Source organism: Dreissena polymorpha, chromosome 8, assembly GCF_020536995.1.
Source record: "Dreissena polymorpha isolate Duluth1 chromosome 8, UMN_Dpol_1.0, whole genome shotgun sequence".
NCBI classification, from domain to species: domain Eukaryota; kingdom Metazoa; phylum Mollusca; class Bivalvia; order Myida; family Dreissenidae; genus Dreissena; species Dreissena polymorpha.
The window spans coordinates 41,684,841-41,699,943 of record NC_068362.1 but is presented as its reverse complement, the minus strand read 5'-3'; the positions used below and the strand labels follow the sequence as shown (position 1 = coordinate 41,699,943).

At 34.4% G+C, this 15,103-nt stretch overlaps 2 protein-coding genes and 2 long non-coding RNA genes across 5 annotated transcripts in view; 3 read left to right on the top strand and 1 right to left on the bottom strand.

Moving 5' to 3' along the window:
- Positions 1 to 15,103, bottom strand: part of LOC127841692 (uncharacterized) — a 164,622-nt gene that overhangs the window by 9,764 nt on the left and 139,755 nt on the right. Inside the window, exon 2 of the mRNA XM_052370754.1 lies at positions 8,390 to 8,514. The gene's annotated coding sequence lies outside the window, so the exon portion shown is untranslated. The remainder of the gene's footprint in view (positions 1 to 8,389; positions 8,515 to 15,103) is intronic.
- LOC127841732 (uncharacterized) lies at positions 1,694 to 5,550 on the top strand. The gene is made up of 2 exons (XR_008031295.1): positions 1,694 to 1,942; positions 4,413 to 5,550. It is a non-coding gene; the product is annotated as an uncharacterized LOC127841732 (long non-coding RNA).
- On the top strand, positions 8,794 to 12,648 carry LOC127841697 (nuclear apoptosis-inducing factor 1-like). Of its 2 annotated transcripts, none has more exons than XM_052370760.1 (7): positions 8,794 to 9,198; positions 9,874 to 9,940; positions 10,812 to 10,913; positions 11,056 to 11,146; positions 11,406 to 11,450; positions 12,164 to 12,244; positions 12,479 to 12,648. In XM_052370760.1, the coding sequence occupies exons 1-7, from the start codon at positions 9,038 to 9,040 to the stop codon at positions 12,631 to 12,633; spliced, it is 702 nt and encodes a 233-aa protein (XP_052226720.1). In that variant the 5' UTR covers positions 8,794 to 9,037; the 3' UTR covers positions 12,634 to 12,648. The 2 variants fall into 2 exon arrangements, with proteins under 2 accessions (XP_052226720.1, XP_052226719.1); XM_052370759.1 differs by having other exon boundaries at positions 12,164 to 12,253.
- Positions 12,658 to 14,257, top strand: LOC127841715 (uncharacterized). The gene is made up of 2 exons (XR_008031278.1): positions 12,658 to 13,925; positions 14,071 to 14,257. It is a non-coding gene; the product is annotated as an uncharacterized LOC127841715 (long non-coding RNA).

Here is a 15,103-nt window from a genome sequence, read left to right as displayed (position 1 = left end):
GTCCGATAACAACGTTTGTTGTTGCTGTTCATATGTTTAGATATTTATTGATTTCGATACTCATAATAAGAAAGGTAAAATAAAACTAACTATTCCGGTTCGTCCTTTATTTGGCTTCATGTGTAATTGATGCTAGATAATCATAATTAAGTTACAAACAATAATTATTTAAAAAGGTTGACGCGGTTTCACAATGTAAACTCGCCCCTTTCACGTTGATCTGAAAGATAACAAGAGGGCCTAAAAGGCCCAAAGACGCTCACCTGAGATAAAAAACCTGTTTTTTGCAGCCCAAAATATCAATGGAACAAATGTTTTAACCAAGTTTCATGAAGAAATAACAACAAATGGCCCCCGATTGTGATTAAATGAACGATCTATATTTCGGGACGATAATACCAAATGATGGTAAATGGTCATCGTTTTAGAACGTGTTTGGTGAATTTCGTGCTAAAACGGTATGCTTAATTCTGCAGTGTATATGTTATAAATGATTTCTTTCTATTTAACGTCGCCGTAAGCTTTATATATACACTTCCTGCCAAGGTGATTTTCGTTTTGAACATTAAGGAATATATAATGATATTAATAATAGATATTATTTGGTATAAACTCAATATCTCCCCAAGACTTAAATAATTTGAGATAGTTCAACGTGGATAACACTAACATCATGAACGTTATTTGCTTGTGTAGCATAAATGTATTTATATATGTAAACATATCTGCGTTAATATTTAATAAGTATTCATCTGAGTTCATTTAATCGATTTAGTATGTTGTTTTACTCTGTAATACAATAGACGTTAAATGATTTAACTACTCTGCATTCGGCAACAGTATACACATTGCGACCATGATAAGAAGATAAATTTTGACAGGAACTGCGAAGTCACATGTTTTATCACACCTCTTAATGTTTGTCCAGTATCTAATATAAAAACGAGCAGAACTTCTAGGCAGGAAACGGCCTAAATGTGTTTACATTATGTCAAAGGTTGTCAGTGCATTATTTAAAATAATAACATATGCGTAGATGTTCTAATGTTTTCGAGAAATATAATTTTCCTAGTTTGAACAAAGTGAATTAGAGGAAAATTAATTTCCCTTGAATAAGATAAGTCGCCGCTAGAGGGCGTTGTATAAAGGCATATGCGGGTTGAATGCACGAGGAATTGTCATTCAGCTTGGCGATACTGACCGGTAATACACATTAATTTTTTGAGTGTCAGCGGCGTGTATAAAATGGCGGAGCGAAACCAAGGCGGGGATTTGCATTATAAATTAAATTTGTTGTTCGATGAATTGAGAGAACAGAATTGTATGGTTCAGAACTTAAAAGATGAACTGAAAGGCACGGCCGTGACAGCCTTCGAGGAGGCGAAACGTTTGAAAAAGGAAAAGGAAATGACGTGGCGGTTCAAGGGCAACAAAGCACAGCATGAATTCAACGAAGAAATTGTAAACATTTTGAAACATATCGAATGGAGCACAGAACATGGAAAAGGCGAATATTGTCGAGAATTAGTTACGGAGGCATGCGAAAAGATAAGGAAAAGGAACACATTGATACGTATCGCGGATACGTCAGAGGGAGGATGGGACACTGTAAATGTTTACGAATCAAACCCGGTTGCCAGCGATAGTGATGAAGATGCAAAAATATCCAGGGCGGACAATAAAGCCACGAAGAAAAAAGGAGAGCGGATAAGAGGAAGTATCCGTATTCCACGTCATCGGAAAAGTGGTTCGCGCCATATTCGGTCGCTTCTACACGTGGTACTTTTGCGGGCGGAAGAGGAAGTCTTTTTCGTGGTAACCGAGGGGCGAGCGCTACATTCCCATCGCAACCGGCCGTGACAGCTGCTTCGCATGTGGAGAGTCTTCTCACTTCCGGCGCGAATGTCCGTACGTCGCCAGAGGTCCGGGCACCAGCCACACAGTCAGTTCCGTTTCCGGCACCAAGCAGTAGTGTCAGATACAATTAAAGATGAGTAGTATAGAAATGATTTTGATAGATTTACAAGAGATTATTTTGACTATAAGCAAGGTGTAAAAGACATTATAGTACGGGGACGCTTAAGACAAAACATTGATTTCTGGGAGAGAATTGGGGCTAATAAATATATTCTTGATGTTATTACAATTGGCTATAAAATTCCATTTTATACTAAGCCCCCTAGACAGGTATTGAAGAATAATAGATCTGCTTATATTAATTCTGATTTTGTCTCTGAAGCTATCATTTGCTGGAACGTAGCCTGATTGAGGTGTGTGACGTACCTTCAATTATTATAAATCCTTTGACTGTATCAGAACACAGTAATGGAAACATTGGAAAAAAAGACTCATTTTAGATTTGAGGGCTGTATATATGCATTTGTATAAGCAAAGTGTAAGATTCGAAGATTTGAAAGTTGCTTTGTCATTTTTGAAAAAAATATTTTTTCATAGTGAAATATGATATAACTAGTGCCAATCATGTCATTCAAATTGTTTAACCACACTGTGGATTTCTAGGGTTTGCATAGAAGGGTAAGGACAATGTAGAGCGATATTTTCGTTTTCTGGTTTTTCCGTTTGGGTTATCTTCAGCTAGTTGGATTTGGACCAAGATTTGTCGCCCTTTAGTCAAAAAGTGGCGTAGCGAAGGTAAATCTGTACTCGTGTTTTTGGACGACGGGTTTGGTTTTTCTGATACTTATGAAAGTACTTTGCTATTAGGTACGCAGGTGAAACAAGATATGCCTTGTGCTGGCTTCATTCCTAAGACAGATAAATGCATTTGGGTGCCTATTCAGGTTGTGCAGTTCTTAGGTTCGATATTAGATTCGTCACAAGATGTGACACAGATAGCATCGCACAGGACTGATAAAGCTATGGCCACTTGCTCTTTTTTGCTAGCGGAATTAAGATAACATAAGTACCTGCCAGTTAGGAAAATCGCTAGCTTTGTCGGTCAGATTATATCTATGTCGATTGTCATTGGTAATCTATCGCAAATTTTGACAAGATATTTGAATTTAGATATTCGCACAGCAACAAGTTGGGATTCTCAAATAAATATTTCCGATGAGAGTGTCAATGAAATAATGTTTTGGAATGAAAATCTGTTACATTTGAATAGGAGGGATATTTTTGATTCTCACAAATGTACTAAGGTTGTCTATTCCGACGCGAGCTATGCAGCGTACGGATGTTATGTCGTTGACGCGATAAATGGTATCTCACATGGAATGTGGTCGGTTGAAGAGGCACAAATGTCATCAACATGGAGGGAATTAACTGCTGTATTCTGGGTTTTGTGTTCCCTAAAATATTTGTTGACCTATCAAAGGGTAAAATGGTTTACGGATAATCAAGGTCTTGTAGCTATTGTAAAGAAAGGTTCTTTGAAAAGGAAATTACAGCATTTAGCTATGGATATTTTCAAAGTATGTTTGAGCAACAGTAGTTTGTTAGAGATTGAGTGGGTACCGAGGAATGATAATGAGAGCTGACTATTTGTCCAGGATAGAAGAGTTTGATAAATGGGGTATGTCTGACGAATTGATTGCATTTATTGTTGCATATTTTGGCATGCTCAAAATTGACTGGTTCACATCTCATTATAATAGAAAATTTGAGAGATTCTATTCAAGATATTGGAATCCCGGATCAGAAGGTATAGATGCATTTACTACCCCATGGTCATTTTACATAGGCTTGTTCGTTGCGCCAATATCTATTATTCCAAGAGTTGTGAATAAAATGAGAGCTGATAGAGCACGGGATGTATTGGTTGTGCCAAATCGGACGTCAGCAGTATTTTGGCCATTGTTATGCCCACATGGACAATTCACGTCTGAAATTTCGATGGTCATTAGTTTACCAAGAGAAAAGCGGTTTTATACGCCATGTTAAAGTGGCAAGGGTATGTTCGGTAACGCAGATTTTAAATTTGGCATTCTCACATGTTTTGTGTATTTTAAGATTTGAATTATCAAATAAGTTTGATTTGGACAGAAATTACCATAGAACTGGCAGATTGAAAACATGTGTATGTCTGTATATTTACGCTTGTCAAGCATGGTTATGAAGACGTTTGTCTGCATATTGACGCTTGTCAATTTTGGTCGAAAGATGCTTGTTAGAATTTTGATATTGTAAAGACGCTTCTCTTGAATATTGACGCTTGTAGATCATTGTCATAAAGATGCTTGTCAGAAAATTGACATTGTAAAGACGCTTGTCTGGATATTGACGATTGTTCAAATTTAACGTTTGAGAAACGTTTGTTAAGTCAAAATTGATGTGATGAGTATTTCATGTGAAAAGTATAAATGTTAAAAATATTGTGATAATTATATATTGTGTAAACAAGTTTTTTGTATTTAATGTTCTTTTTTTTCTTTTTTCATATGTTTTTTCAGATACACATGGGTGAGATACAGGCGCTACCGGAAGTCTTGGTGGACAGGATGGAGCTACTCCCGGACATATTGCGAAAAAGCAGAGCAGGCAGTACATGTTCAATATATGAATACGCATTCATGCGGTGGAGGAACTGGGCTTTGAGCAATCAGCTGGGAGGTGGTGAGATTCTGCCCGCGAACGCATTTCCGGTTGCGTTGTATTAAGTGTCAATCATACATAGCGCTATAACCCCAGCACCTGCTATTTCTGCTTTTTATGGAATAAAATGGATTCATGATTTACATGGATTAAATACTCCTAGGGTTAGGGTTAGGGCTAGAATCTAATAATCTAATAACCCAGAATCTAAGTTAGTAATGAACGTTTTAGAAGCAGCAAAAAGAATTTTATCTTGTCGAGTAGTAAAAAAAGAGCCTATTACGGTTGATATATTAATATCGATGTACAATCGTTTGTATAAGGAAAAAGATGTTATGTCTCAAAGAATTATTGTTGCAAGTTTATTAGGTTATGCGGGGTTTATGCGCATTTCTGAATTGTTACAATTGAAAGTGTGCGATATAATGTTTGATAATACATATAAGAAAGTGTTTATTGAATGCAGTAAAACAGCAAGTATAGAGATGGTTCTTGGATAGTGATTGCTAAATCCGTAACTATTTTATTTCCGTATGTGAATTTGCAAAAGTATATTGATTGGACTGGTTTAAATGGTGATGATTTTCTGTTTTGTAATTTATCTAAGACAAAGACTGGATATATACCAAGAAAGAAAAACCAATTTATGTCATACACAAGCTTGCGTGAGCAGTTTTAAAAAGCATTTAAACCGCATGTTGAAGACATTAATAGTTTTTGTTTACATTCGCTGAGATCAGGAGGAGCAACTAGTGCTGCTAATCAGGGTGTAAGGGACAGACTCTTTAAGAGACATGGTCGGTGGTCTAGTGACAGTGCAAAAGACGGTTACGTGAAAGATTATATTGAAGCTAGATTATTAGTTTCTAAATCACTTGGACTATGATATTTAAACTTAGTGTTATTGAATTCTTGTCATTCATATATCATATTGCCCGAACTTTTATTTCATCCGGTAGTATGCAGGCTTAACCAATATAAAAGCTGTATTTTTCATATGTGTTGTTTTCATTTGAGAGAAGACGTTCGGGTTAGAGGGAAATATAATTTTCCTAGTTTTAACAAAGTGAATGAGATGAAAATTAATTTCCCTTGAATAAGATAAGTCGCCGCTAGAGGGCGTTGTATAAAGGCATATACGGGTTGAATGCACGAGGAATTGTCATTCAGCTTGGCGATACTGACCGGTACTAAATTAATTTTCAAAAAAAATAGGTAAAAGGCTATGAATGACAAGTGTTCTCATGAATATATATATGTGATTAACATGTTGCATAATTGTAAAGAACATCGAATGTATAATAATGATGTCTTTTTGTATGTTGTATAAACGCATTACGAAGTGCATTGTGTCATCCGGTAGTATGCAGGCTTATCCAATATAAAAGCTGTATTTCTCATATGTGTTGTTTTCATTTATGAGAAGACGTTTGCGTTAGAGGGAATAGCTCTTATAAAACCACCGTTCACATATGGAATATTTAGAAACAATATGATAAGTATATATAATCTTCTGCTTGAAATACAATAGTTTTTACTATTTCATCTTATTAATAAAATGCTTATTTTATGGATCGCTTCGAGAAAACATACCTGCCGTAATAACATAAATGGTAAGTTACATGGTAGGTAAGTGTACATAATACATTCGATCAATTAAGATATTATCTCTGTCTATTCTCATATATTCAATCGCATTTCCTGCATTCTAAAAAACTACGTTTATAACACCTCAACTTTGAAATTGTTACTTGTTAAATCAAAAGCGGCAGTTAAGTCATTTACATTATTTATATACATACATTGCACTTATGTATGGGACTTTGCTTATAAATGTGAGGTTGTGTGTAAAAGAACCTCACAATTGGCTGGGCCTATGAGTTTTGCGTTATCTGTTTCTGATGATGTTATAACAACGAATTTTAATGTCGGATTTTTGCATTGTATGTACATTTTGGAATTGTTCATATGAAACGTTCTCCGTTAAGGATGTCAAATATAGTTTATCCCACACAAGGTGTCCTTTCATGCTTAGTGCATCTAATAAGTTTTTACGGTTATTTGTTAGCGTATAAATAATCTATAAAGTATGTGCATATCATCGGGCGATGACCATGTACATCAAAATAAAAATTCTTTTTAATCGCAAAAAGAAACAGAACATTTCGTTTTATACATACATGCTTTCACAATTTATTGTACTGTTATGTACTTTTTTATATTGTAAATAAACTATTAAGTTGCAATAGTTTAATGCAGTTTGATAAGTATCGTAGTTTATTAGTTAGTACATTTCACCATGCGTCAAATTATTTGTCTCGTTCTTCTTACAGACAGCGTCAAATTATTCGCCAACAACAATTGGGACAAGTTTAAACATTTCGTATAATACATAATTGCATCAAAAAAATGTTCAAAAAGTAAAAGTTGTCATTTTTAGAGTTATGTCGAATATACGTTCTTTTACAATGCGGATATAATACAATAAATTCATCCTGACCACATGAATATTCAACTAAAAATCGTACCCGATTCTAAATTTAGATGATACATATCGTGATTTATTGATAGGGGGGACAGCTGTAAATATTCATGGAAAGAACGGCCGATATATTTTCAAACTATTTTTTCCTCTATCCTGAAGGAAAATAATGCGAATGTTAACACAAAATTATTTATTTTGTTACCTGCTTTTCAAAATAAAAAAATAAAAATATTTGATGATAAAATGCAATACAACTATTATTAATAAAACGTTTCACAATCGTAATTAGCAGGTATGTAGTAGAAGAGGTTATTAATAATAAAAAATCAGTTGGAATCAAATGATAGTCGCATGATTCTAATCAATCAATGTATGTGTCCAACAACCAGAAATACCAAGAGGCAGGAAAATACATGTACTTAAGGAAATAACACGCGAGTGAGTACATTAATGAAGAATTCAATCATCTCTTAAAACTATAAAGATGAAAATAAAACATGTCTATTAAAATATAAATAAAACACAGGTTACATCTTATTTTAATAAATTTTCTTTGATTGCCCGTGCACTGTTTATTTTCTGATATAACTGACATCTGTTCACGATATTATTTATTATAACGTTCGTTGATTAAGAATGCAAAATCACTTCTTTGTTTGTATGTTCCCTTGTGTTCCAGTATTACCTGAATCCAACCCGATAACTACCGCGTTGAACTATCGGGATCATCAAGATACATTACAGGTAAAGAAAAGGAAAATACTTAGCGGATGCGTATTAGTTTGAGGCTTGATTCAATATTTAAATACGTTCTCTTTCGAGTGACTTACGAATTGTATTTAGACAAAATGTCAACATATATACAAAGGCGGGATGGGGCAGACACAAGTGGATGTAAATCTTTTGTTTAACAGACCATCACATATGTTAGGCGTTAGGCGAGGTAGTGTTATACAAAATAAAATTAACTACGGTGATCCAATAAATGTATTTGCAGATGTTTTATGTTTGGATTCAGCGTACAGTGATGTTTAAACCATGTATGCACAAAGCTTGTTTACCCGCCTTTTGTGTACACGAAGAAATCGATTCGGGCGGTTTTTAAATATATATTGCTATCATTTAAAACTTAAATTGTTCGATAAATTTTCATTATTGTCATCATTCATTTCAATCCTATATACATTCGTGTCTTTATAACAATATCAAACTTTCACTCTCAGGAGTTGAGTTTTTTTAATTAAAACATTGAATTACATTTATTGGGTATTTAAAAACATATTACGTACTGTATATACTATTCTACCACAGTCGCACACGCATGTACATTATAATGAGAAGGGAGCTTACCGTGGGTTATCACCACGATATATCAATGGTTGTTTAAAGTGACGTCACTTTGATTGTCCGGGCACTGTTTATGAATGAAGACGACGTCATTTGATTTTCATTGCTGTGGTGACGTCACGTTTTCGCTGAAAAGTGGAGGACGTTCGGTTAATGTAATTCTCATTTTTAATCTTTAAATCGCAGATAAACTATTAATGAAATCGTGTTAGAAACAAAATAATCGACGAGTAAGCGTTGGTTATTTCGGTAATAACCAACGGTTCGTCGTTCCGATGCTTGTTACTAAACCACTCGGGCTACGCCCTCGGGGTTTAATTCCTACGCATCGGAACTCCAAACCGTTTGTTATTACCGCAATAACCAACGCTTACACGTCGATTTTTTTTAAGTATACCTGGGACCCGTTTCATCAAAATTTGCGATGCGATATTATCGCCGATCGCCGATTGCTGATCTTTTACCTGCGATTGCGATATTTTTTAAAAAGCGTTTCATCAAACATATCGCAGATTCTTGCCGGTAGTTTGCCGGTAGTTTAGTGCTATGAGCGATAATCGCTCACAGTCTACTATCAAAATGACGTAAAAAACGGGCACCTGCTGAATCTCGCGCCACCTGTCATATTTGACAGACGATCAAACAACAACAATGGCAGATCTCGTAGAGAATAGGAGCGCCTCTTGGCAGCCAAGAGAACTCGAGGAACTGCTCGAGGGCGTCCAACAAAATTATGAAGTGTTGTGGGGCAAATTGTCCGGCACATTATCAAAGAAAGACAAAGACCGTGCATGGTCGGACATCGTCCAATCGTGAGTTAAAATTTACATTGACATGGTCATAATTTTCTTGTTCTTTTTACATTAAATTGAGGACCATCTTGAAACATAATTAAATTGGTATGGACACATTAACGTTACACAGGTTGTGTGTAATGATTATCCTAATAATCTAAAATCACGAAGTTCAAATGCAGCGTGACTGCCATGCACAGAAAGAAAGGTTTTGAAATTGTTTACTTTTCAGCATTGATATTCCTTGACATTGTGATAGGGTATATTCACACTAATGAAAATTTGTCCTCCTCCTAAGTTTAGTTGATCTATAATTACCCTGAAAAATGGAATTGATCTTTTAATGAAGTGTTAATGAATAAAAACGTATTAATTGTTTTAACATCAAAGTGCAAGTGCCCATGGAAAGATGTGATCATACCTTGTAATCTAATCTGTAATCTTAACAAACTGCATGTTCATGGGGAGTGACGTCCATGGGGATTAACAACTGGTTACCTTTTGATAGTGTTGGCTTGAAATAGTCTGATATATTGTATGAATTATATATTAAATATAACAAAATAAATTGACCATGTCTACTGTACTTATATAGACTTCCAAGTACTCTCCCTCACTCCTACCACTATTTTTGGTAAAAAATGAAAGAACATATTGAGATGTATTCATTTGTTTAATTTGAAACTTTTGCAGAATAAATTCCGTAGGGGGGAACGAGAGGAACGTAGAAGATTCAATGAAAAAGTGGTGTGATTGGAAGGTAAATATACCTTATATGTTTGTATAGTAAGAAGAATCCATGATGGTAGTAATAAGTTTTATAAATGAATAACTTAGCTGTACTTAAACTTTGCCGTAAAGCCAATAACAAATTATGAATCACTTACAACTATACTAAACAGGCCCATGTCAGAAGCATATAACATGAATAACATAAAATTTAAGAGTCAATAATAAAAATCACTTTACAGATAGAAACAAAAGTTATCATCTTACTTATTTATTTGTACAATTACTTATTTGTTTATTTATACAATTAAAATGTATTATGAATAGCAAGGTGTAAATATTCGGTTTCCTACTCCATGATTATAGGTTTTCATGCCCCCGGTAGGGTTGCATATAGCGGTTGAACTGTCAGTCCGTCCGTCTGTCTGTCCGTTAACGTTGGCCATAATTTTTGCAATATTGAAGATTGCAACTTGATATTTGGCATGCATGTGTATCTCATGGAGCTGCACATTTTGAGTGGTGAAAGGTTAAGGTCATCCTTCAAATTCAAAGGTCTAAAAACTAATTCAAGGCAAGTAATAAGTTTTAAGAGGGGGATAATTGCTTAACCTGTTTTTAGTCAAATTGCGGCTATATTATTGTCAGGATGTAAGTTCAATCCCACCATTACCATTAATATTTTTTCCCTTTTCACACTTTTTATACAATCATTTAGCATTTGACACATTAAGTTTTTGTGATTAATAATCACTAAAAAATCATTACGATCAGTATTTGAATGCACTTTCTTCAATATATATGTAGCTGAAAGTAAATGACATGTTACTATACTGTTACCATTCAGAGGAGGGAGACCATGTACTCATAAATTATTTCAAATTGTATTTTATTCATCTTAGAGCCGGACCATTATGAAGGATGCCAAGAGAAGACGCTTTGTGGAAAGCTCTGGGGAGGCAGCTCTTCCAAAAAAAATGCAATTAACTGTTTTGGAGGATAAGGTATTCATATTGTAAACATAACAAATTTTAAATAAAATAATGATGCAGATCTAGCATTTGTCCATGGTTCATATTATTATTTTAATTTTGCAAAAAAAAACAACTTTTTTCAGAATGATGTATAGTTGTTCACTTTTTCCAGCTATTGTCCTTAGTGCCCAAAACAAAGCTGTTCGGAGTGCAAGGTGGAGGGATCGATACCGGTCCACTCAAGAGATCCATGCAAGAAAATGGTGGGTACAAACATGCTTAAATTTTGACATTTGTTTTTTTGTTTTTGGTATTTGACAGTGCACTTTAAATGCAATAATAAATGTCATTAATAATGTAAGGCTTAAATTGGCATTGAATATGGCATACTAAAAGGGGAACAGCCTCATATGATATATCATGCATGAACACAAATCAACAGTGAAACACATGCTCATTAATTGTTCATAATTAATAGAAACACAAGTATAAATATTTTACCCAATATCTTTTTTATATCAGATAACCTAGACAAAGGAGAGGAAAATAAACGCCTCAAGCAGAACGGTATGTCATTGTTATCTATTAAAGTTATACGATTTGTAAAAACAAATATCACTTACCTTTAATTGACTGTTGACTGAGTCTTCATAATAAAATAATAACAATTGCCATTGGTTTCACTATTTAACATTATTCTGATTGGCTATAGTATTCATGTGACTAGGCTTTATTTTTCAATGAAGCGATTTGCTTCAACGAGGCGCACAAGGAAATTGAGCGTGGGACTACTTCGATATTGATACGCCATGTGCGACATGTACATGGTCAATACTGCGTATTGGAAAAGGAGGCGCTCACTAAATTCATGCGCAAACAAATCCCAAATAATATTGTTGTTTTAGCCAAACCATTGAAAACATGTGCAAAATCAAAATAATAATTGTAAATTTTAAATATCAATTTACAGGGAATATAGTTGATTTTGTCGTTATTGATAATTTTTATGAAAGTTCAAAATAAGAGAATAAATTCTGTCCATGCATAGACATTCAAATACCCCTTAGTTTCGAATGTTTTTGTAGTGTTACAACAAAAAGTAGAAGTCTTTAGAAAATTTGTTTTTGCTACATAATTTTAGACCAGTACGGATATTTGATACACATTTTCGGTGACATTTAAAAATTTATCCCCCCCCCACCCAACACACACACATACACACACACTGGTAACGTCTTTTATTTTTTACATTACCCTTAATGTTCGAATTCATGTTTTAGTTCCAAGTGAGCCTGTTCCCATTCAAACAAGCTCCAAAAGCACTGCCAGCATTCCTACCAGCAACAGCAACAGGAAGACAAGTATGAAGGGTAGATCAAATTTCTCACAATGCTTACCATCATTAATTGATTGATTTCAAACATTTTTGTTATGAAAGGTGACTGACATGAAGCATACTTGGAGATAATCATATTTAACCTCCTTCAATAAACACTGATAGTCACTTAAAATAACAGTTTTGTAAAAGACAAAGAAATTAATTAATGATTCATCACATAGTTTAATATATCAGATTTATTTAATCCCACTTGCAGATTGTGATTGTCATCAGGAAATGATTGACATATCTCGGCAAATGCTAGAGGAGAGTGTAAAGCGGAATGAAATACTGCGGGACATAAGTTCAACACTAAAATTAACAGCTGGCAAAGCTTTCCTGGACAACTTGTTGGATCCCACAAATTTTTAAAAGCGGGGGCCATAGACACAAAATATAACGATAACAACAGAACTTTCCAAATTATTCAATCATTTTGCATTTGTAATGCTGTATTATTTTCAGGTTATTAAATTGTCAAAAGATGCATATACCGGATATTTTGGAGCATGGTAAATGTTCAGAATTACTGTTATTCTTATTTGTAAATGCTATAAACATAACTATCATATTGTTTTAATGTTGTACACAATGTTTATAAGTTAATCTCATGTATAAACTTAATTGTTTTGTCTCTTTTAACTGTACAGTACATTGTTTTACTGTTAAATTTTTATGTGGCCCTATAAAGGTGACCGTTTGGCGACAAAGTATTCATTACCCCTATCCTGTAAATATTATTTTTTAAATTTCCTTTTAGATATTGTCATAACGCCACCCTGGGAGGTCATCGCTTCTCAATAGCCCTATATCCTTTAAGGTACTTTACAGACAAGTTCTTAGGTTGCAAGAGTTCAACATTTGCTGTCACACTCAAATATATTCCAAAATAAAATAAAAATGCAATTATACATCATATTTTCATATAAATGTGCAATCCTTTAAAAACATAGAGCTAATTAAGTAAGATCCAGCTTCTCAACCAATTAATGTCCAACAAGTTGTATATTTTCCCATTGTTTAATATTAATAATAATAACATTTTATTACTATAGTGCAAGACATGTGTTTCTTTCAATTGTTCATTTCCATATTCTTTATATAACACTCATTCCTTTAAAAGTGCAATAATGTTTACATCCTAAATGAAAAGGCGTGTGAACTAGGTCATGGTTCAATTTCGACCAATCAGCGCCAACTTTTATGGTCAATGCCGTTTTAGCAAGTGGGGTAAAACCAGTACTTACCGAAACCGCCCTTATAGTATTCAATGCATTCTTATGTATATAACGCTTTTTTAACATTTTAGTTAAATGTAAATGCGATGTTAGGTAAGCACAGATTTTTATGCCCCCCCTTCGAAGAAGAGGGGGTATATTGTTTTGCGCATGTCGGTAGGTCGGTCGTCTGTCCGTCCGTCCACCAGATGGTTTCCAGATGATAACTCAAGAACGCTTACGCGTAGGATCATGAAACTTTGTAGGTACATTGATTATGACTCACTGATGACCCCTATTTATTTTCAGGTCACTAGGTCAAGGTCACGGTGACTCGAACCAGTAAAATGGTTTCGGGATGATAACTCAAGAAAGTGTACGCCTATGATCATGAAACTTAATATGTACATTGATCATGATTTGTAGATGACCCCTTTTGATTTCCAGGTCATTAGGTCAAAGGTCAAGGTCACGGTGACTTGACACAGTAAAATGGTTTCTGAATGATAACTCAAGAAAGCTAACGTTTAGGATCATGAAACTTCATAGGTACATTGATCATGATTTGTAGATGACCCCTTTTGATATCCAGGTCACTAGGTCAAAGGTCAATGTCACGGTGACTTGACACAGTAAAATGGTTTCTGAATGATAACTCAAGAAAGCTAACGTTTAGGATCATGAAACTTCATAGGTACATTGATCATGACTTGCAGATGACCCCTATTGATTTTCAAGTCACTAGGTCAAAGGTCAAGTTCACAGTGACAAAACAAAAATGAGAAATAGAACTTATAAAATAGGAGAATAAACTGAGTATGTTTTAACATGATGTATGTATATTTTTAAATGTTGGACTTTTGTTGGAAATGTTGGAAATAAAGTGTGTATACTTTGTAAATAAACTGTAGTAGTAGAATCAAATGACTTATTTAATTTCTACTAGCTCGGCTAGTTGTACAAGTTACATGGAAATTTGTCTAAATGGACTGGTGGCAGCACCCGTAAATAAGACCACAGGTTCTTGACTAAATTAAAATTTAGTGGAGATAATTTGTGCAAAGTTTAACTTTGATTGCTTCCGTCGAAGTTCAAATTTTGCGACACTACTGATTGAATTCGAGCCTGGACAACATGTTGAATGTTAACGATTCACCAAGAAATACTTTGACATACTTTTTAAGCATATATAACCTACATTCGAATTTGATCTATATAAACTTGATGCAAATCCTAAATAAGATTGGGGAAGATTGGATGAATATTGTTCGAATTAGAGCTGAACAACATGCTGAATGCTGAAAATGCACTAAGTGACCATATGACCTAGTATTTAACACTACATGACCCATATTTGAAACTGGCCTATATATCATCCAAATTCAACTTTTGACAAAGATTGGTGAAGATCAGATGAATACTGTTTAACATAACATGTTCCTTTTTCCAAAGGGGCATATAGAAATCAAATAAAACAACAAATAATAAACTAAATGATCTATTTATTGGCTGCTACTATAATTCCTCCAAAACAAGTATCAACAAGAATACGTCTCAGATATAACATCCAACGACATGAGTGAATTATGTAGAATGCGTATGAACATGTGGTGAACAAAAATGAG